The sequence below is a fragment of the Pinus tabuliformis genome, chromosome 7, assembly GCF_031772625.1.
Source record: "Pinus tabuliformis cultivar Carrire ecotype Pingquan chromosome 7, CPIR1, whole genome shotgun sequence".
Lineage (NCBI taxonomy): Eukaryota > Viridiplantae > Streptophyta > Pinopsida > Pinales > Pinaceae > Pinus > Pinus tabuliformis.
In genome coordinates, this window is record NC_142293.1 from 482,763,158 (window position 1) to 482,790,436 (window position 27,279).

The window sequence follows — 27,279 nt, forward strand, 5'->3', positions numbered from 1 at the left end:
AATACCAAGAGCCAAAACCATAGAAATCCAATACCATCAACCTCGAAACTAAGGATCAACACGTCCGTCGAGACACCAAGGTCCAAAACCATAGGCACAACTTCCAAGGAATAACCGCCACGGACCAAAGATAAGTTTTCCACATACACGCGCTTTTTCTGAAGCCAACCTGCGTGTACACGCGACTTAGGCTTAACGAACCTGCGTGTATGAACTTTCTTGGCATGCTGTACTAAGATCTGTCCTCTGATTAAGTTGCCATCACTTGTACCAACCTCTGAGCATCTGTACCAACCTCTGAGTGAGTTGCCATCAAGGACAACACTTGAATCATAATGCCAACAGAACCTTGTCAAATCCGATCATTTATCGAAACACGCCTCCACCATTAATCTGGGCCCTGCAGATCCTACGTTCGTCATTCATATTGGGCAGGTAAGTAGCATGACGTTTACATGTCCGATGTGAGCGGTTTTCTCTCTCCTCTGTTGAACGCATCACTCAGTGTGTGGCATCAGGCGGGACTTGGCCAAAACTACTTACTGCCTCGAGGCCTTCTGACATCCTACTAGTTTTGCGGAATCCACGGAACCGAATTTGTTACTTTTCCACATTACATAGCCATTTCGGGTCTGGGCACTTCGGGGCTTTCCTTCACTGAGGGGGACGCCCTGCGATACGCGATTAGTGCTTCTTGAAACTACCCCCGTTTCTTGAATTAGCCTCTGGTTTTGCCAATTTGCACCAGTTCATGTTACCATGGGCCAACGGTCTGCGCGCTCGACCAAGGGTCCTCGTTGCTCCACACTGATCACAATTGCAACTGTCATGAGGATTCCTTCTAATAGCTTGATCTTTCTAAGACTTGAATCTGTTTAGTATAATTTGAAAGAGTTTATGAAAACTTAGAGAGTGTTTAGGATCCAATTCGGATCACTAAAACATCACAAAGACCACAACTAGGTGGGATAAATGTTGCCCAAACGACAAGAATATCAGAGCCTGAAAGAGAAGAAGAGGCAGATATGCCTGAGGCAGGGGAACCTGGAGGGGTTCCAGTAGAAATATTAACAGGTGATCATCTCACAAGGGCACCACCGGTCGTAGTGATCACACAAAAAAAGGAAGCAGTTGTTGGCGAAGAGGAGGGACCAAGCGAAGCAGTCCCGACGAATGAGCCAGTGGTAAGGCCAGGCGAGAAAGCCGTAAAACTAGAAATAATTAAGGAAGAACAAGCAATGGAAGGAAACCCGGTAGTTGGCATAGCAGAATATTTCCCAGGGGATTTACCTCCAGCTGAACCAGTTGCAGAAGCTGAAGAGGTTTTGGTTAAGCAAGAATGGGTGGAGTTGTGTGAACAACGAAGACTACCTATCAAACAAAAATACCAGCTGCAATTCAGAGAAACAATGCGGCTTAAGACAGAGGTTAGGAAGTTGAGAAAACAGGTACATAAATTGTAGAAGCAGGTGAAGAAATATAAGCAGCGGGCCAAAAAGTCCCAAGCCACAGTAGTTGAAGCAGGGACTCAGGTGGACCAGATAGCCACAACTTCTGTTGCCACTCAAACAGACCCAGTCGAGCAACTGTTTGAAGACCGTGAATATGCCCTAACAGCCAAAGTGCAGACTTGGAAATCCACTGTAGCATGGTATCAAAGCAAGGTAAAAAGAACTCAGGAACGAGCCTCCACAACCATTTTTGAATATGTGGAGTGTATAGATGCCATGAGGTTGAGGCATGTGAAGCAACAACTCAAGATGGAGCAGCTGGAAGGGAAAGTGGCAAAATTGAAAGTTGATAAGGAGCAGATGTTTAACTTAGCACAAGAGGTGATGGCATGTCGTTCCCCTGCTTCTTGTTATTCTTTATTCTTGCATGAATGTTTTCTTTTCTTCTACATGGAGAGCATCAAGAATGAAATCAGTTATGAAATAGAGGACGGTGTACAATTCCTCCACATATTGAGGAGCCATGATTTTCCAACTCAACATTTGATGTGTGAGTTTTACATGCATGGGTATCTACTATGCACGGATAGAGGATTCAACCCGGTCCCATACATGGGAGACATTCATCTAAGGGCTCTCACCTCTTACACTTTTAATTAGATCAGTTGGCAGAAGGATTTTAATACATTTGAGTCCAATCAGGTTACAAAGCCCTTTATAGTAAGAGGAGAACATGAAAGGTCAATAACCATGTTCAATAAACACAACACCTTTTTGGGAATTGTGGGAAACAAGGAAAGAATGCTAAGAACACAAAAATGGTGCCTTGATCTTTGTGTCAAACAATTAGTCACATTTCAAGATGAAGCCCTTGATTGCTGTCAGAAAAGATGGATGATGTCACCTACAGCTATCCGGAATAGGGAACCATTTGGAGCACTGAATTTTGCACAAGCACTCAGCAGAGTGCCAAGGTATGTGGCGTGCGTCTGAACATGCGGGGTCCGGTGGATGGGGATCCAGTTCCAGTTCCCCACCATCTGGTTGCCAGTGGAAAATTACACCCCAACATATAATGTTTTGGGTGATTGGTGGAAGGAAATCCTCCTCTCAGAAGGTTTTAAGGTTCCAGGGACAGAGATGGCCGAAGAGTATGATCTCGCTTAGCTCCAGGAAGTCAACAGTCTGCATAACCCAGACCTGTGGAGGCGGTGAGCTGCATGAGGACATGCAGAAGGCTAGTTGGGGGGAGATGTTGGGCACCAAATCGGGCTATCTTTCTGCTGCATTTCCATCCCTCTTTTTGTCCTTTTTGCACTTATTCATCTGTATTTACTATGCTAAATCCGCAAGGTAATTACCCCTTTCCTGTCTATTGGAATATTTTATTAATGAAGTAAAGTCACAGGGTTTTGCCTATTCACAGCACTAAAATGCATGTTTGACCGCAACTTCCAGAGAACAGGTACCGATCTTTCAGCATCTCGCAGCAGATCCATGATTCACAGCAATGACCAGCCATAAGGAAGCTGTGTAGTTGAAGTCGTAGATGTCCTTGAACCATTCTTGGACCATTCTTTGATCTTGTTCATCCGGTGCTAGTGCCGTTCTAAACTGATGTATATTTCTGGGTATACGATTACCAGGTTTTGGGGAAGGATGTTGTTCTCCTTAAATTTGTATAAAAGACAGGTTATTCCTGTAAAAAGGGAAGGGAAAAAGGCTCCCCATCGATATTGTAATAGTTTTCTTCCAGTTAATAATATACCACTCCTTTTGCTGCTCCACTCTTCGCTATGATTAATGTGGCCCTAATCAGAGAGCTAGGTCGGCGCTTCTGATCAGGTGCTTCGTAGTTCTTGTTGTGTGTCATTTATCATTTTATGGTTGTTGTTGCAAATTATTATTTCTTGTAATTGCTTTTCTTGAGTACTATAGTTAATTTCAGTTTTACGGCAATGATTTGAGTATTAATCACAAACCCTTGGTTGGTGACGGATGGTAACCTTGCCCCTACATATACTTTGTGTGTTGCCTTGAAAAGGATACGCACCCGGATCGATAGATTAATGTAGGAAAAAGGGTGAATAGATTGTTCATACCTGGACCCCAACACCACTATGATAAGTTCGCGCCTTAATTTGTCAATTCGATTACCTTGTTGGATCCCTTCTCTAAATGCAAGATAAAGCATTATGAGTAGATCTGGAAAACTCCCATTGAAGACCCTTAAAACCTGATTGCCATGGGGTCATAACCTGCTCTAATACCATTGATTCAGATTTTGGGGGCCCCAAGATCTAAGTAAATGTGACACCAAAAAAAGGAGAATAACCCACACGATAAATAAATCCACACGAAATACTTTCTATTAAATTAGAAAAATCATTGTGATAGCTACCTTGTGGTGGACAATATGTCATCTTACAAAGTGAGGTTCATTATTTATAGCCTTTTTTTTGTTACATTACCATGGGTAAATATTATGGGTGGGAAAATACCATGGGAGAGTTTTACTTACATTACCATGGGTAAACACCATGGGTGAATTTCCGTTTGGATCACTTGAAGAAAAAGATCACTGAGAAACAGGTGTTGAAGCTACCTGCCTTCAATCATCTTTTCCAAGTTAGGTTTGATGCCATTGGTACAGCCATTGGAGTAGTATTGAATCAAGAAAACAAGAATGTTGCATATTTCAACGAGAATTTGAATGACTCCAAGAAAAAGTACTCCTCTTATGACAAGGAATTTTATGTGATGGTTCAAGTGTTAAAGCATTAGAGGCACTATTTGATGCCCAAGGAGTTTGTTTTTTTCTCTGAAAGTTATGCATTACAATATATAATCCAGCAGCACAAGTTGAACCATAAACATGCCAAGTGGGTGGAATTCCTACAAAGATTTACCTTTGTTCTGAAACATGTGAGTGGACAAGAGAACAAGGTAGCCAATGCTTTGAGCAGGAGGAGCTTGATCATGCAGGAGTGTCATGTGCAGATTTTAGCCTTTGATTATTTGAAGGACTTGTACGAGGATGATGTTGATTTCTAAGAGGCCTTTGAAGCATGCAGGAACCTTGTGAGCAAGGATAGCACCCCATGGAGGGAGTTTATGTTGCGAGATGGTCTGTTATTCAAAAACAGTCAGTTATGTATTCTTCGTTGTTCAATGAGGAAGAATATAATGTAGGAAAAGCACAATGGAGGTTGGGTAGGGCATTTTGGTGTGGACAAGACACTTGGACAGCTAGAACACTTCTATTTTTGGCAAAAGATGAGAGTTGATGTGCAAAAATATGTAGGGAAATGTAGGTTATGCCAACATGCGAAAGGAAGGAGCCAGAATGTTGCACTATGAACCCCTTTTACCATTCCTAGCAGACCATGGGACTCTGTGAGTATGGACTTTATTTCAGGTTTATCAAGGACGCAACAAGGTAAGGATTCTATACATGTAGTTGTGGACAGATTTACAAAGATGGCTCACTTTATCCTGTGTTGCAAGACTAGTGATGCTACACATGTGGCTCATTTGTTTTTCAATGAGATTGTTTGATTGCATGGCTTGGAGAGGAGTATGATCCCTGACAAAGACACCAAGTTCACGGGACATTTTTTGAGGACTTTGTGGAAGAAGCTTGGAAAAAAATTGAACTTCACCTTGGCATATCATCCACAATCTGGTGGGAAAACTCAAGTTGTGAACAGGAGTCTTGGGAACATATTAATGAACCTTGTGGGAGATCATCCCAAGAAGTGCTATCGTGTGTTAATTAAATCTAATTTTGCATACAATGATTCGCCAAATAAGACACGAGTAAGATTTTGTTTCAGATCTTGTATGGAATGCATCTTAGAGGATTTTGTGAGCTGATATATTTGGGAAAACTTGAGTAGAGGAGCATTGATGGGGTGGATTTTGCAGTAGAAATAAGGGACTTACGTGAGGAGGTCAAACAGAAGTTATAGGACAACAGCTACAAATACAAACAAAGAGAAAATTTGAGAAGAATAGAGGTAAACTTTGAGGTAGGAGACATGGTTTTAGCACACCTGAGGAAAGAAAGATTCTTGAGAGGGGAATATAACAAACTCAAGATGAAGAAAATTAGACCCTTCAGAATACTCGAAAAAAAAATTGTGAATTCTTATGAAATAGAACTACCTATGGGCATAGGTATCTCGCCTACCTTCAGTGTGACTAATTTGTACCCCTATCAAGCTGATGATGAAGGTGACACTATAGCAAATGAGAGTAGTGGAGAATTCAATGAGCAGAGTTTGATGAAGTAATGCCTATGGCAGGGAAACCAAAATCTAAAAGGATTTTGGACACCATAGTTGCAAAGCACACTAGGGGAAAAGAGTATCTGGAGGTTTTGGTGAAGTGGAAGGACCGTCCAACGGTGGATTTTACATGGATGAGTGTTGCAACCTTACAGAAGGCAAGTTGCTTTGTAGAGGACCTTTAAAGCAGGAGCTCATGAGTTTTCCTTTCTTAGGGAGTCTGATGCAAGAGAATTAGACCAAGTTCGTGGTGGAAAATGAAGGGGGCTTGACAATGTGGTGGATTATCCACATTTTGAGCTAGAAAAGTCGATTTTGTCTCTTTTAATGAGATTTTGAATAATGTAAATACAAAATTTGAATAAATTTTAGAGTCTAGGGAATGAAGAGTCATTTTTGTTGTGACTTTTCAACTTCCCTCAACTAGAGAGAAGGGGAAGTGAATCAGTTGCCAAGGATGTGCATAAAAAGAGTATCGATTGAGAGGAAACAAGCTTCTTCTCCTGCCTCGAACCCGTACCAATGAAATAAATAAAAGAAAGTGTAGCATATTCAATCTATTTCTCTTTGTTATTTCTCTGTGTTGTTATCTCTGCATTCAAATTTTATGTACATTTGATTTCATGCCAGAAACCCTGTGAATGGGGCCTGTAGTGTTAGGTTCTTGTAGAAAATCTATTTCTAAGCTATGGTTGTTAGGCATGCTTGTTAAAGTGTCCCCAATCCATATGTTTCAGTGCCTCTATTTTGCAGGCAGCGACACGGTTTTGTTGATTTGAGTGTGCCCATTAAGTCGATGAGGGGATGTTGGACGTAGAGGGAGGAAGGAGGAGAACGTTGTTTGAGTAGGACAGCATGGAGAACCTAAGAACTTGAGCGTTGAAATAGAGTCTTTGGCTTGAACACTTCCACAACTAGGTTGTTGGGAGCTTAAGCACAAACCTTGGTCACTGATATGAGGGGGGTTATTCCCTGAGTGTGGGAGGTGTGTTAAGGCAATGAGAGATCATTTTGGTAGAGGATCGAATCACTTCACATTCCCAAGAAGTGAAAACAGAGTTCTAGAGGCGCTACGAAAATATTTCGCATTGTGCTACGAAAATATTTCATAGCGCCTACAGTGAGTTTATCTCTGCACTATGTTGTGCCTAGATTGACTTTTGGGTTGCTTGTTGCCATCAATAATTATTGTGCTTCCTACAATTGAATATGTTGTAATGCTTATTATTTTAATGGATTCTTAAAATTGAAAATAAAATTATTTTTATAGTCAATATATTTCACCTAGTTTAACAATTATAAGTTTTCACCCTATTGCAAGAATATTTTTAAGTCAATTTTGTCCCAAAATCTAATAAATATTTGGCGCCTAAGAATATTTTTAATCTCATGTGTGTGTGTGAAGTAGCTTAGCTCTATCTTGATTTATTAAGGGTCAAGAGAGATTAAATATCATGAGGTGCAAACTTTTCTTAATATTTTTCACTTTAACAGAAGTTTTCACCTCAAGAGATTTGATCCCCCTTTAGCCTTGATAGAGATAGATATGAGATTAACATGGATCAATGTTGCTCTTTCCTTATATATATATATGTGTGTGTGTGTGTGTGTGTGTGTGAGGAATGAAGATGGCATATATTTATGAATAAAATCTTTGTTAGTAACCAATTGATTAATAGATCAAATTACCTCATATATAATAAGGATTAAGAGAGATTAAATATCTTAAGGTGTAAAAAAAAATTCAAATATTTCACTTAAAAAAAATTACACTTCAAACAATTTCATCCTTTAAAATTAAAATAAATATATGTTAACTTATTTAAAAAAAAAAAAATATATATATATATATATATATATATATATAATAGAAACTTAGATTAATATATATATGAAATAAAAAAGGCCATTATTCGTACATAATTTGTTAGTAACCAATTGATAAATAGATCAAATAATCCATTTACCAACATGTATAAAACTAGAAGAGTGAGCAGATAAAGAAAGTATAATAAATTTGGATAATTTAAATTAAAACCACAAAAAGGTACTTTCTGAAATTTCGTATTAATGAAATATTTGTTTTATAATTCACATCAAACTTTTTAAATCATTTTCTGAAATTTCGTATTAATGAAATATTTGTTTTATAATTCACATCAAACTTTCTAAGTATTTTCTGAATTTCAACTAAATAGGAGATCTATCATTTTGAACTAAATAGGAGATCTATCATTTTGAAATATAGATCTCCTATTTAGTTGAAATTCAGAAAATACTTAGAAAGTTTGATGTGAATTATAAAACAAATATTATTTTAATTTATGAATATAATTTTAATAAGGATAATTATTTTTTTTAATTGTGTTATATGATATGTTTAAAAGTTATATATATCAATTTTGTATTAGAAATAAAATAAATTATATTTTTTTCCATAATGGAAAAGAAAAAAAATTAATTAATTTAAATTATTTTATTTTTAATTATTAGATTTTTTTTAATGATATTTTTCAAATGTTATATTTTTTTCACTGTGATTTACGATCACTAAGTCGCTGTAATATTTATGTGTAATAATTCGATAGATCTATCTGAAGGTAAGTGGCCGCTATATCCGTCGTTGACAGGGAAGTGGCCACTATATCCGTCATCAATAGGTAAGTGGCCGATATATCCATGGGTATGGATCTACCTGTCAGCAGGTAAGTCGCTGGTAGATCTATCTGAAGGTAAGTGATCACTATATCCGTCGTCGATAGGTAAGTGGCAGCTATATCGATGGGTAGAGATCTACACATCGGCTTATCTAGTCGGGCCTAACCCGAAGGGCGTCGAGAATATTTGACCCCATGACCTCCCAATTGACAAGGTACTTAGCATCATTGCTGACGTAAGGTTCACCATCTAAAGGAAATACCATTACTAATTTACTACGCCCTAAGAAGTTTCGGTGTGGGGCCAATTACCTACACGCTACGAAGATTCATAAGCTATCTTTCTAATATAGATACGACACAATTTTGACGGGTAATTTGTTTGTTATGGGGTGATTTGTTAGTCAAATATAGTTTAAAATTTTACAAAATCCTAAAAAAAATTATTTAATATTAAGAAATAGATTAGAAGAATGTGAAAACCGTTAAATTTGACAAATAATTTTGTTTTGAAATTCCAACTGGGCACGCGAGATCATTATTTAAAACCAAAAAATTAAAATTGGTAAATGTTAATAAACCAGTGCAATTTTTCCACGAGGACGCGTCACGAAGGTGGGTTGCACGAATCCACTCTTCTCATGGCAACTCCTATTTCGTAGACCATAGCAATATTAATGCGATCTGACATGGGGCCGATATAAGACAATACAACACGCCGCTATTTTTTTCTCTCTCATCACCGCGCAACGTGTTGTATCGTCTTATATCAGCCATGTCAGACCGCATTAATATTACTATGGTCTACGAAATAGGAGTCGCCCTCTTCTCATGTACCTGTCACAGGGGAAACGTTTCTTCACATATCTATTTTGGGTGATGCAGTGGGTTGCACGAATCCACACGTCTCATGTACCTTGGACAGCAACATCTCGGTAAACGTTTCTTTACACATTTATTTTGGGACACAATGGTAAATGTTTTCAATGTGCGGGGACGTATCTTCTCAAAAAAATGTGTTTTTGGGCTCACCTTTTCAAAAGGTTGATGTCTACTAGTTTTATGATGAGAGGTCGATAAGTACTTTTTCGAGTTTTAAGAGCTTTTGTGTGGGGAAGTTTAGTATTGAAGATTATGGTTTATTATGGCTTAATTAATGGTAATGTTAAATTATTAAAAGTGGTATTATTTTTTTACTTAAATTGTTAATATTTTCATGAAATAATTTAGGATATTTGAGAGTGGATTCGATTTTATTGGATTTTATAAGGAAAGAGTAGAATTTTAGATCTCATTCAAAATCCAACAGAATTAATAGTTTGTTAGTATTTCCAGATCATGGGGATTGCAACGTTTTCATTGGATTTTGTCATGTACCAGTGCATGGAACTAGTATCTAATCAAAAGCACCAAGCCCTCTATGTACCTTGATGTTAGTGGCATTGGTTGTCAAACTCTTCTATCATGACCCTATTAAAATGTACCCCACTCAAACAAAATCTTGACTTGACATGCTACATTTTTTCTATCTTATTTTAATGCTTAGAGGGTGATATTGATAATGAAGATCCTAATATAGATAATGATTTTGATGATATGTAGGTATTTGTTGTAACACGAGTTTTTTTTAGATGTTAGAGGCCATCTAGAGCATGTTTGTTGATGTATTTTTTGGTTCAAAGATGGATTGCCCTCGGTGTTAGTTTGGTTATGTGCACCCTTACATGCTATATAAATGAGAGCTTTTGCTTATTTGTGTATAAATTGTGTGAATTCATATGGAAACACATGAATATATATGTTTTTTTTTAATTTGAATATTTTAGGTGTTTTTAGTCGATTGATTTTTTTACCAGTTTTTTGTTCATAGGGTTTTCAGTTCTATTACTCATTTAGTTTCAATAACATTGGTATCTATTATAGTTTCCTTTTGTTAGTACTAATTAGATTTTAGAATGATGAATGACGAATTTAATTTTTAAATCAATTTACATTCTAGAATGATTAATGATAATTTAATTTAATATAACACGTTATGATGAATCTCACCTCCATCATGTGCTATCCAGATCCAACACAAGGAAATTCTGTCTACTTTGGTTTTAGAATACTAATATACTCTCTTAAGTAGATTTAATATTTTTGCACTTTTCTTTGATTATCCTTTCACATTTATAGCAGATTCAAGCATAACTATAGGAATCAAGTGGGCTCAAGTGCAAGGGTCTACATCGGTTGTGGCATGGAAAAAGCAAGGTAAGCATCAAGATATCAAATTCATACATGTTAATTAAGGTGTTGTTTCAATGGATTCTTGGTTAAAACCTCATATAAAGTGGATTAACCTATAGAGACATCTTTAAGATTGGATACATTTTTAGTAAACCTATTACATTTGAATTTCTATGAAATGCTTCATATCATTCAAAATGAATAGCTCCATTATAGAATGTACCAAAACCCTAATTCTAAACCTTGGATGGCTCCCAAACTATATAAAAGTCGAACTAAACAAATTTGTTGCCAATAAGTTGTCATAAGAATATTTGAAATGCTATAGGTGTAGATCTAAGGGTAAGTGCATTGAAACCCACATTGCAGATGTCGTTGCATGCTACCGCTTATCTTGAGATCCTCCTAGGACAACCACGAATATAAAGGCCCAAACAGTATATCAAAATTTTATCTAAAACTTGTATTGAGCAGTAGTAAGGAAAACACAATCTAGACACAACAATGTATGTCACTTTGATCTAACATAGATGTGAGTTGGATGTGGATTTGCATAGCCTACCAACCCTAAAGAATAGATGATTTATCATATGTAATGCATATATAGTTCTTAACTTAAAACCCCAAAGAATAAATTATTTGTCATATCTAATATATATAAGTATGTATAATTGTTAACCTTAAAATACTCTAATAATAAATATAAAATATGAAAGAAAATAAAAGATTTATAAAACCTAATATTTTAGGTAACAAGTAGATAGCAATCAATTTGTATAGAATAAATGAGAAATATTTTGTGACCTTGCATAGGTTTAGGTAGCGTTAAGGAATATTGTCACCAAGGTAGGAGAAATCATGGTTGTGCTTTCGCTCGAAATTGAACTGATCTGCTAAAAAACAAGAATAATGACCCAAATTTGGTTGCAATCCTACATGTTTCACTCGATGGTTTAATTCTAGGTATGTTTGTGGGGAGAATTCTTTGAAATAGGTTATCAAGTGTATATTTCCTTTTAGTGACAAAATTGCATTGTAGTGCGGGTACAAGATTGTATTGCATCGCAACACAGGTAAAGGAAGAATGGAAGCGACGAAAGACCATGGAGCAGCTCGACTTAATAGGTGGCCAAAGAAATACTATTTAAATTTAATTTGTTATTCTTTGATATGAAACTGCAAAATGATTGAAAGACTTTTAGTGTCATCCATTAGATGGTGTATAAGACAAAGAATATTCCCCGAACATGAAATCATGTCTATTCATTTAATAAAATTTTAAAATTCTCCATACCCAATTCCAATATAGACCACGCCTATTGGCATTGGTAAGTGTAGTAGACATCTTTACAAGTTTTAAAACACTTACCTATAATATATCTTAAATTTCTTTATATATATATATATATATATATAAACTAAATTGTAGTTTTATTTTAAATTATTATTATTATTATTATTAATTATAAAAAAAGAATTAATGTGCATATATTTAAAAAAAACTAATAATATTCTTAATTATGAAGATTAATCCCATTTTATCATGGAAATTTTTAATTTGTAAATAGTTTTTGTAATAATACTATGGGTCAATATTATGTCTTATCAATACCATATGTCCAATATAACATGTATTGATATAACATTTTTTAATTAATTAATTCGAGTTAAATTAATTAGAACAACATAACTAAATTAAAAATAAATCTTAATCTTTAATCTGAGAATACTACAACAAATATTTTAACATATTTTTTTTAGATTAAATTTCTAATATTTATCTACTCATTACTAATAATTAAATAAAAATGGTGAAAAAATATTCTAAAATATTAATATTTAACTCATTATAATTAAACTTAAAATTTGATATTTTAGGTAATATTTGTTTGTTTATTTTTTATATTTTTATTTATTCATTTAATCTCGAATAAAAAATTTGGAAGGAAAAAGGTGATTGATATTTTTTTTTAAAAGAAACTATAAAAAAATTGGGAGGAAAAAGGTGATTCATATTTTTTTTTAAAAAAACTATACATTCAATGTGCAAACATTTAAGTTACGTATCAGAGGTCTATAGGTGGAAGAAGCCGATTGCCCTCTCAAATCTAAAGATTTGCATAATCATTCTCACGTTTTATTTCGCAATGGTTCTTCATTGTTCTCGTCTTTGACTGTATATGTTGCAAAATTGGAAAATTTTAAATAAATGAAGGGGTGATATTAATATGTTTTAACGCGTTGTGGCTTAAAATATTAAGCTATTAAGAAAATAATTAAAATATTAAGATACATAATTAATAGGTGAAATTTTTAGATCCAATCCCATTCGAGTCAAATAAGAAGTATTCGTGATAATTTTACATAATGCTAGAGTGTTGTTTTATTAATTACTTCATGATGATACATAGATAATTATGGAGTTTTATTTTTTCTCATTTCTTAAATTTAATTTAGTATTTTGAAAAAAAAAAAATATTAAATTGAATATTTTGAAAATTAAAAAATTATTTTTAATTTTTTAAAATTGAATTATTAGAAATAAAATTATACTAAAAAATAATAAATATTATTTTTTCTTTTCGGAGTGTTTTTTTCTTTGACTCCAATCCTTTTGCCTCTCTATATTTCTCTTGATCCTCTCCCTGCTATAGAAGGTGCTCTCTCTCTCTCCCTCAAATCTCTAGTCTCTCATCCTCCTTATCCCCTCGACCCTCCCTCCTCCCACATCCTTCTTCCCCTGGCCTCCCCCTTAGCCCCCTTCCTCCTCCCTTCGAAAGAATCCTGACTATAAATCAATCCAAGGAATCTCTCTTCTCATTTGACATTCATAAGAAGCCTAGAGGGAAAACCAATAAGGAAATCAAGGATGAAGCAGTAATAAAAGAAATAGCCATGGGTACCCAGCAACCAATGGAAACATACATTGAAAACAACATTGGAAACAAAGAAAAAACAAATCAGACAGTGAGAGGGAAAGGTCTTTCTGCTCCATCTCATAGTAAATAATGTATATGGTCTCCTGGAATTGTAGAGGACTCAAACATCCCTTGAAAGTCAATATAGCAAAATATCTTATCAAATTTGAATGTCTAGACTTCTTCCTAATAGAGGATACCAAGTCCTTTGAACAAGAAATGAATTAGATAATCCAAAAAACCAAAAATTATGAAGGAACAACCATAAAAGAAACAGGTGCATCAGTTGGCATTTGTCCACTATGGAAACAGACCTCATGGGAACTTATATGTCAATATAAAGAGATGCATTGGATGAAGACTGAATTCAGAAAATAAGATCTCCGACTATCAAATACGTATCTTCAATATTTATGCTCCCTCTCATTTTAGAGACAAGGACCACTATTAGAATTCCTTGGTTGACTACTTAAGCCTCGAAACCAATAAAAATTTCATAATTGGAGGAGACCTTAACCTGATATTGAATGCAAATGAAAAATAAGGTGGCAACTTTCAAGCAAATCCTTTCAGAGATAAGCTCAAGAACATCATAGAAACTCATAATCTAATGGACATTCTACCCAAAAATGGTAAATACACTTGGAGAAACAAAAGGCTAGGTCTGGGTAATATCAAAGAGAGGTTGGACTTATTTTTAATCCATGACAACATCATCTCAGACTACAACTCCGTGATTTCAAAGATCATCCCTTTAGTAGCTTTGGAGCACAAGGCAATTTCCATAAAATTCATGGAAAGTGTAAACTTATGACCTCTTCCCTTTCGTTACAATCCCCTCTAGACAAATTTTGAAGAATTCAAAACTCTAGTCTCCACATCATGGAATCAAAGCATCAATGGCTCCCCAAGTTTTGTTTGGGAATCAAAGCTAAAAAATGTCAAAAAAACTCTAAAAGATTGGGCTCGATTACATTATAAAGAAACTCAGCAAAAGAAAGTAAAGCTGCAAAGGGAGCTTGAAAATGTCTAGAAGATCATGGAGGAAGGAGAAGTAATAAAAGAGAATCAACTAAAAGAAAAAGAACTACATTGGGAAATTTATAAGAACAATAGAAATGAGGAAGAAACCTGAAGATTAAAGTCCAGAAACTTGTGGATTCATGATGCAACAAAGCTGCATCTTTACACAATTCGTGGGCCTATGGGTTATGGCCCATGAAAAAATGAATTAATTTCCATTGTGCACTCTGATCGCAGTATTTAAATTGCAATTCCCAAACCTTTCCACCCGAGTGCAATCTGCGTTAAAGGAATTTGGTTGAATACAATATAACTCCTTGACTATCCATCTCTCACTTGATTTTTGTGACAAGATCTCAACCCACACTACTGTCTTAAAACAATCCTCACGCAGATCTAAAATCGAGCCTCACGAACAAACACACCCAAACAAACAATGACAAATATAACTGAATGCCCAATCTTCATTTCTTCCCAAAAAAAAATATGTTTAAAATTGAATCTTATTTAAAACCCCACAACTATAACACATGATCCAGGACTATCCAGAATACATAAAAATACACAGATTCTTATTTAAAATCACAAGTCGGATATTAAATTTCTGGGGCCTTCCAAGGTCCTGGTCTTCACTCGCAGATCTACATTGTAGCTGGCTTCTTTTTCCACAAAGAATAGACTTTACTTTTTAAAAGAGATTACAGTAGCATGGATCATCTAGGGTCCACGGTTTCCTCCCAAAATCGCTTAACAATCCCCTAGAATCGCTCCTTTTTAATTACATGGCATATTTTGAGAACAAATCAAATCTTCTAGAAACATATGGATTTTACCTTTGAGGGAATAAATTTATCATTTTAACTAAATTTAATGGAAATTAATGCCCCTTTTCAGATCTTTGTCCATGTCTCCTCTTTCACAACTTTGAATTTAAATTTTGATTAAGGGTGCTCTGGAGCTCCTGCATCAATTCATGTCAGTGATAAGAATATTGCATTCTTCCATAACACCACTAAAATGATAATAATCAAAAACCACATAGAGACAATCAAAGGAGAAGGGAATGTTGAAATAAAGGGATAGGAAGAAATAACAAGGGAAGCATATCAACACTTCAAAATTTTTCTCTCAGCGGATCTTGAGAATCAAAACTATGAATACTTCACAAGACACAACCCTAAATTAATTTCACAAGAGAAAGAAATCGTTATCATAAGAGAAGTGGAAGAAGATGAATTACAGTTATCCATTTGAAATCTTCAACCAAATAAAGCCCCAGGCCCTGATGGTTTCTCCACTTCGTTCTATTGTTCCTTCTAGTTGCTCATTAAAAAGGACCTTCTAAAGATGGCCTGACGGCTCTTTAAAAAAAAAATGGCAATACTAACTCAACTTATCTGGCCCTCATCCCTAAGGAAGCTAAGCCACCCTCCTTTCATCACTTTAGACCCATATCCTTATGTAACTCCTCCTATAAAATTATCTCCAAAGTTCTAGCGAATCGGCTCAAGCCTCTCCTCCCCAACTTGATTTCTAAAAATTAAGGAGGCTTTGTACCGAATAGGAAAATTGTCGATAATATTATGCTTGTTCAAGAAGCCATTCACTCCAGTCTATCTAGAAATTAAAAAGGCTTCATCTTGGAACTAGACATGGCTAATGTCTTTGATCGAGTCAACCATTATGTTCTAACTATTGTTCTTCATAAGTTTGGCTTCGATTCAAATTTCGTAGCTCTCATAAAAGCCTGCATTATTGGGCCATGGATTTCCCCTCTTATCAATGGTAGACCTGGTGGTTTTTCAAAGTTCAAGAGGCTTAAGAAAAGTTGTCCGCTCTCTCCATTCCTCTACATTATCATGACATAATCTCTTAGCAGAAACTTAGAGCACAACAGACATGATGGCACTATCAACTATCTCTATTTTAGCAGAGGAGTGAAGTGCATTAACCATTCACAATTTATTGATGACACCTTATTCTTAGGGGGAGCCTCATGTATTGTTGTTAAAAGATTCAAAAACATCTTGGACATATTCTTGGAGGTCTTTGGATGCCTCCTAAACAATTTAAAAAACAGTATTTATGGATGGAATACCCCTACAAGAACTCTTTAGCATATTTCTCAAATACTAGGAGTCCCTTTCAAATCAAACTAGGGTCACTTTAAACGCTTGGGACTGCCAATTTCTAAAGACATTTTGAAGTTAGAGATTTGGATTTCTTCCATAGATAAAATGAAGAAGAAATTCAAAATTGGGGCAATGCTCCAGCTCAATCTAGCCAGGAGAGTTACTTTGATCAAATAAGTCTTATCAACTCTTATACTTTATCAATTTCTATCATTCAAGCACCTGCTGGAATACAAAAGCAAATAGAACTTATTATTAGAAAATTCTTATGGCAAGGGGGGAAATCTGAGACCAAAAAATTCAATCTGAAAAATTGGAAACAGGTAACAACTTCGTATGATAATGGTGGCATTTCCATTTGACTTTTTGTTGTAATGAATATCACTTTCGAAGCAAAGATAATTTGGAGATTCATCACAGGGGAGCCCTCCCGGTGGAAGCAAAGTACTTAATCTCCACTCGTCAGCATTTTCTAACAGCAAAAATTCCCATTAGACCATGTTTGCAAATCTGGAATCTTCTTTGAAAATCTCTGCCTCTTGTAAAGGAAAACACATCTAGAATTCTAGGTGGGGGTCAAGGCATTAACTTATGGAGAGATAGTATCATGGCAAATCATCCTATATCTGAACTTCGAGGCATACAACCTCTCATTACTTGGATGAAAAACAAAGGAATATACTCTCTCGACCAAATTTCAATCTAGAACCAACATGATAACACATGGGAAGGTTGGTCCCCCCCAGCCTTTCCTCCTGATCTTAGCAATCAATAGAATTTGCTCCTTTCACACCTCAAGGAAGCAGCTCCAATAAGCCTTGGTCAACTAGATAAATTCAAATGGAACCCATCAGGAGGGGATTTCTCTGTAAAATTAGGTTATGTGAAGCTTCAAGAAGAATATGGACATCAGGATTGGCCTTTGTGGAAATCAATTTGGAAAACAGAGAGCCTTCCAAAAATCAAAATTTTTATTTGGACTATGCTAAAAGGAAAGATCCTAATTGTAGAAAATCTAAAGAAAAAATGCATCCATGTTCCTACACGATGTCCCCTGTGTCAAAAAGAGGAAGAAACAATTCAACATCTTTTCTTAAGCTGCAAATTTTTTGAAGAATGTTGACTCTCATTGATCTACCCGCTTGAGGCCAATATCTACTTTAATATCACCCTATCATAACTATATGCTAATTGGAAAGTAAGCTACCCTTATTCTTTAAAAACCAAGAATTTGATAAAGAGGTTATGGAGAAGTCTCCCTTCATTTTTATGCTGGAAAATATGGCTCACCCGAAATAAACAAATATTTCAAAACATTAAGCCGAAAGTCAGAAAAATTTTAGCCAAAACAAGGGGATTAGCTTCTTAATTTCTTTTTGCAAAAGGAGACAAGAAATTGGACAAGAGTATCCTTCAACATGAAGAGAAAATCTGGATCAATTTTGTTTTGGATAGGCCACAAATCATGGGCAACCCTCTTAAAATCATTCTCTGCAATCCCAAAGATTGGAAAATTCATCTGAAATAAAGGGATTTTTTGATATGGCTAAATTCCCTAAAAAGTCTACTTTTTTTTTTTATGGAGCTTCAAAATTCAACCCAGGTAGAGTAGGTGTTGGAGGTTACATCATCAATCATGAGAATGCAAGCTCGATCTCCTTTTAGTGGGGTATCATTATAGAAACAAACGATAAAGAGGAAGTGTATGGGTTTCTACTGGGATCCCAAATCCTAAGTAGCAGAAATTATATGAACCCAATCATCATTAGGGACTCCTCAATCCTAATTCAAAAAATGGTTAAGAATACAAAGCCGAAAATGTTGATCTCGATCAAATTAATACCATAATCCATCATCAGCTAAATTTTTTGGGAAATGTTTCCTTCTTTCATGTTCTAAGAGAGAACAATAAGGTGGCTGACAAGCACGCAAATAATGCTTGCGTCTGACCTCAGGGAGAAGTAAAAATCAATAATGAAATACTCTCCAAAGTCATCCCCTAATTCCTCCCATCCCTCCCCTCTCTCGCTTGATTATTTATTGTTAAGAAAAGACTTCTCTCAGCTCCAATACCCACACTCCATGGTCAACAACCTTATCTCTTCGATCTCCTCACCTTCCACAGCTCTCATCACAAAGCAGATATGCATTCCTCCTCGATCCATTTCATCTTCCATTTGAGCTTCTCAACAAATTGGTAATCATGCCTCCTTAGACCATCGGGCTTCCCATTTGACTCTCCCTTGCTATTTATTCATGTCTCCGCCTTCATTTCCCCATGCTTCCCTCTCTCTTCACTCGAGCAATTCCTCTCTTCTTCCCCTGCAGTGCCAGTTCCTTCCCTCTTCATTCTCCTCAGCTCCCTCAGTTCCCCTACTTTATTTTTCATGGATGCTACTGCTCTTTTTCCTATGGGTCAAACTTGTACTCACTGTAAGTCCCTCAAGGTTGCTCTAGACCAGATTCGATCCATGCATATTTCGTATCAAGATAAAATCAAGACAGATATTGCATACCTCTATCATCAGCGCAATGAGTATAGAAAACAATTCGTGCAACTCAACAACATATGTGCTTATTTGGAAAATGCAATATGTGTGTTGCAAGAGATGGTTGCCAAAAACCCAAGAGAATGCTCAAATACTTTGGATTACGACAGTAAAATCCAGAAGACAAAGGAAAATGTAGTCAATAAAGACGAACAGGAATACCAGCTCATCGCTCACTATGACTCTCCTTTCAAATCAACAAAAATTACTCCTTTCTCTTGGATTTATATTTTCAATCATATTTAGCTATGCTATGTAAATGCATTCTGATTCTACAGCAATTTGTTAGATCTTTTAGGTTAAACGCAGTAGGTAAATTAGGAACTTTTGAAGTTAATGTAATAGTTGGAAAGGAAGGATCAATGATTTTTATCTCTCTGTCTCCCTTGATCGCCTCAGCCTTTATGTATTGGGGAAGCCTGCTTTCTTATCTTTTGGAATGAATATAACATCCCTGAATCTGTTAAAAAAAAGTATTGTGCTTCTTACAATTGAATATGCTATAATGCATTAATAATTATTATTTTAATGAATTCTTAAAATTGAAAATAAAAATATATGTATAGTTAATGTATTTCACCTAGTTTAACTATTATAAGTTTTCACCCTATTCCAAGAAGATTTTTTAGTCAATTTTGTCCAAAATCCAATAAATATTCGGTTCCGAAGACTATTTTTAATCCCATGTGTGAGAGAGAGAGAGAAAGACCTAGCTTAGCTCTATCTTGATCTATTAAGGGTCAAGAGAGATTAAATATCGTGAGGTGTAAACATTTCTTAAAGTTTTTTACTTTAAAATAAGTTTTCACCTCGAGAGATTTGATGCCCCTTTAATCTTGATAGAGATAGATATGAGATTAACATGGATCAATGTTTATATATATATATATATATATATATATATATATATAGGGAATATATTCATTATAAATTATTTGTTAGTAACCAATTGATTAATACATCAAATAACCTCATGTCTATTAAGGACCGAGAGAGGTTAATGGTCCTCATGTCTATTAAAGACCTAGAGAAATTATTGTCTTGAAGCATAAACCTTTTTTCAAGTATTTCACTTTTAAAAAATTACACCCCAATTAGTTTAATCATTTAAAATTAAAATGAACATATATTAATTTATTTATTTTTAAATTATACATGAAATACAGACTTGGATTATATTAAAAAATTTAAGGAATGAAAAAGACAATTGTTCATATATAATTTATTAGTTGGTAATCAATTGATAAATAGCTCAAATAATCCATTTACCAACATATATAAAACTAGGAGTGAGTAGATGGAAAAACTACAATAAATTTGGATAATTTAAATTAAAACCACAACAAGAATTTTCTAAAATTCTGTATTAATGAAATATTGCTTTATAATTCACATCAAATTTTTTAAAACATTTTTAATTTCAACTAAATTGTAGATTTATTATTTCAAAATAAACAAAAATTAATTGAATAACCAAATATTAATTTCAATTATAAAATGAATTTGAATCTAGGATTTCTAATTCGATGAGACTTCATTTCCACAATCATTATTAATTGAGCTACCCCAAGCGAACAAATTTAAACAAATTTTAATTTAATGAATATAATTTTAATAAATATAATATTTTTTTCCTAATTTTATAATTTACATCAAAAAAATGCTATGATATTTTTTAAATGTTATATATCAACTTTGTATTAAGAATAAAATAAATTACATGTTTGTTTATAATGGAAGGTAAAATATAAGAAAATTTTTAATTTAAATTACTTTACTTTTAATTAATACAAAATTATCAGATAAAAAATGTTATATATCAATTTTGTATTAAGAATAAGGTAAATTAATTATCTCTCTCATAATGGAAAATAAAAATATAAGAAAATTTAAATTTAAATTATTTTATTTTTAATTTATATAAATTTATGTTATTTAATATGGACATTCAAATATTCTATTTATTGAAATATTGAAAGATTGGGAATTAAAGATTTTATTTAACTATACATAGTGAAATATTTAATGTAAATCTTTGAACATCACTTGAATTTATGTCTTACGAGCATTGTTTATTTTTGTCAATATAAGAATTGGCATCACACTTACAATAATTTCATTTTCTTTGGTATCTTCTTCATGTTTCTACCAACATCTATATTACTTTCCAAATATTTTGAGAATGCCTAAGAGCTCTCTTTCCCATTACCTCATCCTAAGTCCAAGGTCAAGGAGACACATCCTTTCTTTCCCATTACCTCATCTGAAGTCTAAGGTCAAGGAGACACATCCTTTCTAGCATTAATGTTTGGAATACCATTTCTTACATAGGGTGGGATTTAAAGAAAACTAGCATAATCTTTATTATTTTCAAATGTATGCATTAGGGATTATGCTCTAATAACACACTATTTTATGCATTTTTCATGATTTGAGAGATAAGTTGAACAACTAATGCTCTCCATAAAAGTAGCATATTTAGTGATCTTGATGAGTAATTTCATTTAGTTTTGTGTTTATATAGATCTTGAACATATTAAGTTAAATAATAAACAATATATACATTTAAGTCCATAATGCAAGTAGAATTTTTTTAGTAGCATTTATAATATTTTGATAAAATTTATTCTTTCCTAATAAGATTTAAAATGAACATAAATCTGGTTATTAAGTATATGCTCAAAATGTGAACATAAGATATAGTGCTTATGCATCATAGGTAAATATAGATTACACACTCTTATATTAGTATTCACTAAAACAAATAAAAAATAAAAACAAAAAAGTGTGATTGTGTTTAAAGTTCTATAGTATCACTCAATGAATAAGTGGTGTAATTATTATTAATATAATTCTTATTATTATTAATGTATATATAATCTATAAAAATAAATAGAATATACAAAATGTTTTTATAATTTTTTTTGAGGAAGTATCTAGGCAAATCCACCTAAAAAGATATTTAGGCAAATCTACCCAAAGAGATCACATCCCACTGGCTTTTGACCCAGTGACCTCCCATTAGGGAAGTGATTCCACCAATTAAACAAACCCTTGGAATGAAAATATTTTTATAATTACTTTTTATCAACAAAAAAATTAACAATCTAACAATTTATTAAATTTTAAATAAATAAAAATATAATATTTTATTTATTTTCAAATTTATATTTAATTTATTATTTTTCAATTTCTTTGAAACTTAAAAATAAAAGTAATCCTTCATAATTGGATCAGTGCCCACAACTATATGTAAGGCTTGATTTAAGCATTATCTCATTCATATATCTCTTTTAATTTATTTATTTTTGTAAATGTTGTTTTCTAATCTTATTTGATTAGATGCATTGATTTTAGTGTAAAAGTTGTTTTCTAATTTTATTTTATTTCTTGCATTAGATGCATTGATTTGAGTGTAGATGTTAACTTTTGACTTGATGTAATTGGATGTATGATGGTACATTGATTTTTGTGCTATAGTAATTCAATCTCTTAATATTGGAGAGAAAGAGAGACAAGGTATGATGTTTACTACAATAGCTCAAGCTAAAGAGTTAAATGGTTTAAGATTTAACCTTTCCTTTTCATATAATCAATATGAAAAGATGACAAATGTAACAAGAGTGACAATAAGAGTAGTAAAAGAAAATAATTTGAGACAAATCAGAATGAAATCTATTTGTAATTGACTATATTGTTATAATTCACATTTTCTATCATTCAACACTATTACATTGTCACTTTACATTCAAAATTTGTATTTCCTCATTAAAATTATTAACAATATTTATCATCTTAAAAACTGAAGTAACTAAGAAAATTTAAAATTAAAATGACTTAATCTGAGATATATTTAGCATATTTAAATGATTATATTAATATTAAATGAATTTACATATTATTGATAAAATTAATCATATGTTCATTAGATTTTCTTCTTTGGCCAAACACTACTAAAACCAACCTAGATCTATCATCTCTCAGGGTGCAAACCTTTCCTCAAGTTTTGCACTCAAAAAATAACTCTTCCCCTCAAGAGATTTTCCTCAAATTTTGCACTCAAAAAATAGGTTTGCTCCTCAAGACATTTGATCCATCTCGGCGCTTGATAGATATCCGGAGTTAAGATAGATCTTAGTTATAAAATAAGAGTTAAGATAATTATATTTGGAAATAAATATTAGACTAAATTTATTTTAAATGCAAATTTAACAAGTGTTCAAAAAAAAATCTAAATTTAACATGAATCTAAAATAATACTATAGACAAATACCATAGACTTCTAAACCACGATCCTCAAAAATAAACTCATCAAATAAATAACAATCTTCAAAATAACATTACATTACATAACATTTTCCAACCCAACATAACATTTTACAACCTAGCTACCATATATATTCTAAAAGTAATAACTATATGCTATTAAACTCAAACCACCATCATGATAGAAGAGAGGACTTCTTTTTTCCACTCGCATGCTCCGACATCTCGGTGGATGTACACGATAGACACTGATTAAATATTTTCTACGTGACAGTAGAGGATCATATATTTTATACGACAAATCCGTGGGACTACATTTAAAAAGAGGACCTATTCTTAGGATTTGGAGAGCACCATGAGCACTTGAAGGAAAGGCAACTTGACGATCCTGTAGCTAGCGAAGCCTGATCTCTGGAACAGCCCTTTATATTCTTCCTCGCTTCTTTCCTTCCCTCCCGTTGTATAAATCATCATTGTTATATCAAATAACAATCCCAGTCGCCTCAACATACTTTGATCTTCTTCAACAACTACTTCCACAATTAACACCTTTCCCTTCGCTGGCGTTGCCTCGTAGCTTCTTCTCAGCAATTTCACACACTCCTCATCCTCCCAATCATGCAAAATCCACTGCAATAACAATAATTAAAGAGCTTCTTTTAGCGCTCAGAAATAATAGTAATAACAAGTTAATTTGCTATGGAAATGCAAAACCAGAGAAGAATTCATCACCTTCATCATGACTGCATCGGCAGAAGGTATGTGCTCGAACATATTTCCCTCCGTATGCTCCACCCCTGCAACACTCAATCCCACTTACAACTCCCTATAAATCATCTTGCTATCGTGTTATATCAACAAATTTATTATATTAATGGTGACCAACATTACAAATCTTACCATTTGTGGGAGGCGCAGTGGCAATGACATGAGGGAGATCGAGATTAATGCCATGAATATGTGGATGTTCCTTCACAATGATGGACAAGGCAGAGCCCATGCCTCCTCCAACGTCCACCAGCGTTTTCATACTCTGAAACCCATCATCATACATCTTCGCCACGGAAGCCATGACAGCGCTACTGTTAGTGGCCATGGCCTTGTTAAAAGTCTGGTTGGTTTGAGGATTTTTGCCAATATATTCCCAGGGACTCATACCATAAGCTTTGTTGAAGGGGTAGCAACCTTCCAAGACAGAATCGCCCAAATATTGATAAGCCTCCAGGTAGACCTTGTCGGCTGCGAGAAGCAGAAGAGGCGCACAGGATTGCTGGTTTCCATCCTGCACCAGCAGCTTCGAAATGGCGGTCGAGCCGTACTTTATTTTCTTGGGGTCTGCGTCACCTTCCTGATCGGCTTCTCTTTGTTCAGTAAAAACGCCATAAGATGCAAGAAACCTCAGAATTCTGTAGAGGTATCCCAAATCCACATGCGAATTACCAGTAGATGTGGAATTAGCAGCAGCAATGTGAGAAGCAATCTGGTCCACGGAAAGAGGGCCTCTTTTGGCGATAATGTCGGGAATTTTGAGCGACACGGCTGCTTTTAAAGCCATGGGCTTGGCAGCAGAGAGTATCATCTCGTAGAGATGAACTTCATGGATTGCTGCAGATTCAACTGATGAGTTGATCTGTTGCCCGCCATTAGCCAAAACCTGATCCGTCGAGTCCATAGAGGCTGCCATGTGAGCAGTATGTAATGCAGCTTCAATGACCTGAAGTTCATAATTGTAGGAGCTGCTGATCCATTTATATAGTAAAAAGATTTTAAGCCTCCCTCAGCAGGAGTGACCAGTCAATGCTGTCTAGATCTATTCCTTCCCATCAATCAACACTGAAGTCTTCATTTTGGTTATTTTTCCTTACCCATCTTCATCAAATTAGATCGATCCTTAGGAAAGAAATTCACGATTCTGGACCAAATCAGATATGGATCATTGGGAACACTACAGGAGCCCCTAGAGTTTCGGTGCCATTGCCAAATAAGTATTGTGAGGTCATTATTCAAAACCCAAAAAATAAAATTGGTAAATTTTGATAAATTAATGTTTAACCCATTATAATCAGACCTGTAATTTGATATGATGTGAATATTTTTTTCATTTTTCAAATGTTTTTTTTATCTTGAATAAAAAATTTGGCAATGAGTAAAAAATCTTGAAACTGCAGATTCAACATCTAAACATTTAAGTTACCCATCATAAAATTTATAGGTTTATAATAGGAGAGGTTAATGGTCACTATCTCAAATTTAAAGATTTGCAGAATCATTCTTAAATTTTATTTAGTAAAGCTTTTCATTATTTTATTTTTTAAATATATATGTTGGAAAGTTACATTATTTTAAATTATATAGATCCATTTTAATCATGGATATACCAAAGGCCAAGAGGGATCAAATCTCTTGATATACAGATCTCTTTTGAAATGCAAAATTTGAGAAAAGATTTGCACCTCAATATATTTAATCTCTCTCATCACTTTTCTTTACTGGTCTAGGGTTTTCTCATTGCGCGGGCGAGGAGGGTGAACCCTAGCCACCCCTGCCCGTGGTTTCGCCTCTGCTTCGGGTTTTTCGCTGCCGCAGACGGTGTTGTTTTGGACACACTTTGGCCTATCCTTGCTATTTTGGAGCATTGAGGGAACAAGAGTGCGGAGGTGACTATCTCTGCTTTGTTTCATGTCGTTGCAACATGGTTGGGTTTGCTGGGGTTTCTATGGGCTACTGAAGAAGTTTGGGGCAATTGTTTTTACATTTGGTTAGTCTATTTTAGGAGGAGAGTTTTGAGGGGGCGGGGTAGGAGTGGCTTCCTTGGCTTCTCTCTTCCTCATTTTGTGCCTCTCTTTCTTGTCTGGGCCGCAAAATCTAAAGCTTCTTGTTCTCAGTTTCTCTCCTCAGTAGTTTATTTTCCGTTTGTGGTGGTTAGGTGCCGTGTCTATGCTGAACGACTCTTCTGCCGCTTCACTCTTGGTGCTGCACCTTTGCTTTCTTTTCTGTCTTTAGTTAATGGGTATGGGTTACTCTCTACAAGTATGCTCCGGGGCTCAATATTGGCCCTTTTGGGGTTTTTTGGGCTCCTATATTTGCAGGAACTGGGGTTTACATGCCCATTTTGTTTTTATGGCTTGTCCGAGGGCTTTTTCTGGAATACTTCATTTGGAGTATTGTTTTGTAAGTGGCTCAGCCCACATTTCTTTATATGCTTTTAAGCATCTACAACATGTAATTTTATGAAATCAATGAAAATTACCATATTTCTCCCCCGGAATTCTATGGTTAAAATGCATTAATAAATCTATGGTTAAAATGCATTAACATTGGTTAAGTTTTGCCCCTAAGTAGATTTAAAATGGATCTATATTAGTTAAACACACATCAAGACCATCTGTAGTTTTTCATTATTGAAATTGCAATTTTGAATGCTTAAATGGATACAATACCTTGAAAGTGCGCTTAAGCACTTCTCTAATTCCAACAAACCTTTATTAATTTCAGTGTAAAATATACCCCAAAAATGTTTGAAATGTAAAATAGTTATTATTATCCAATTTTAAAATCACAACTAAGTGTATGAAGGCACCATAGCCCCAATTTTGAACATGTGACCTCTTAAAAGGAAACGTGTGCTGCATCAAGCCCGTTCAAATTGTATACTACTTGAAATGTTTTAAATTATATATATATATATATATATATATATATATATATATATATATATATATATATATATATATATATATGTTTAGATGAAATTTATTTTAT

At 34.3% G+C, this 27,279-nt stretch overlaps 1 protein-coding gene across 1 annotated transcript; it reads right to left on the minus strand.

Annotated features, from left to right (window-relative positions):
- Positions 1–23,650: 23,650 nt before the first annotated feature.
- On the minus strand, positions 23,651–25,249 carry LOC149248109 (caffeic acid 3-O-methyltransferase 1-like). Its single transcript, XM_089456002.1, has 3 exons — positions 24,418–25,249; positions 24,250–24,314; positions 23,651–24,147 (listed from the first exon to the last, which is right to left on the minus strand). The coding sequence occupies exons 1-3, from the start codon at positions 25,199–25,201 to the stop codon at positions 23,854–23,856; spliced, it is 1,143 nt and encodes a 380-aa protein (XP_089312128.1). The 5' UTR covers positions 25,202–25,249; the 3' UTR covers positions 23,651–23,853.
- Positions 25,250–27,279: the final 2,030 nt, after the last annotated feature.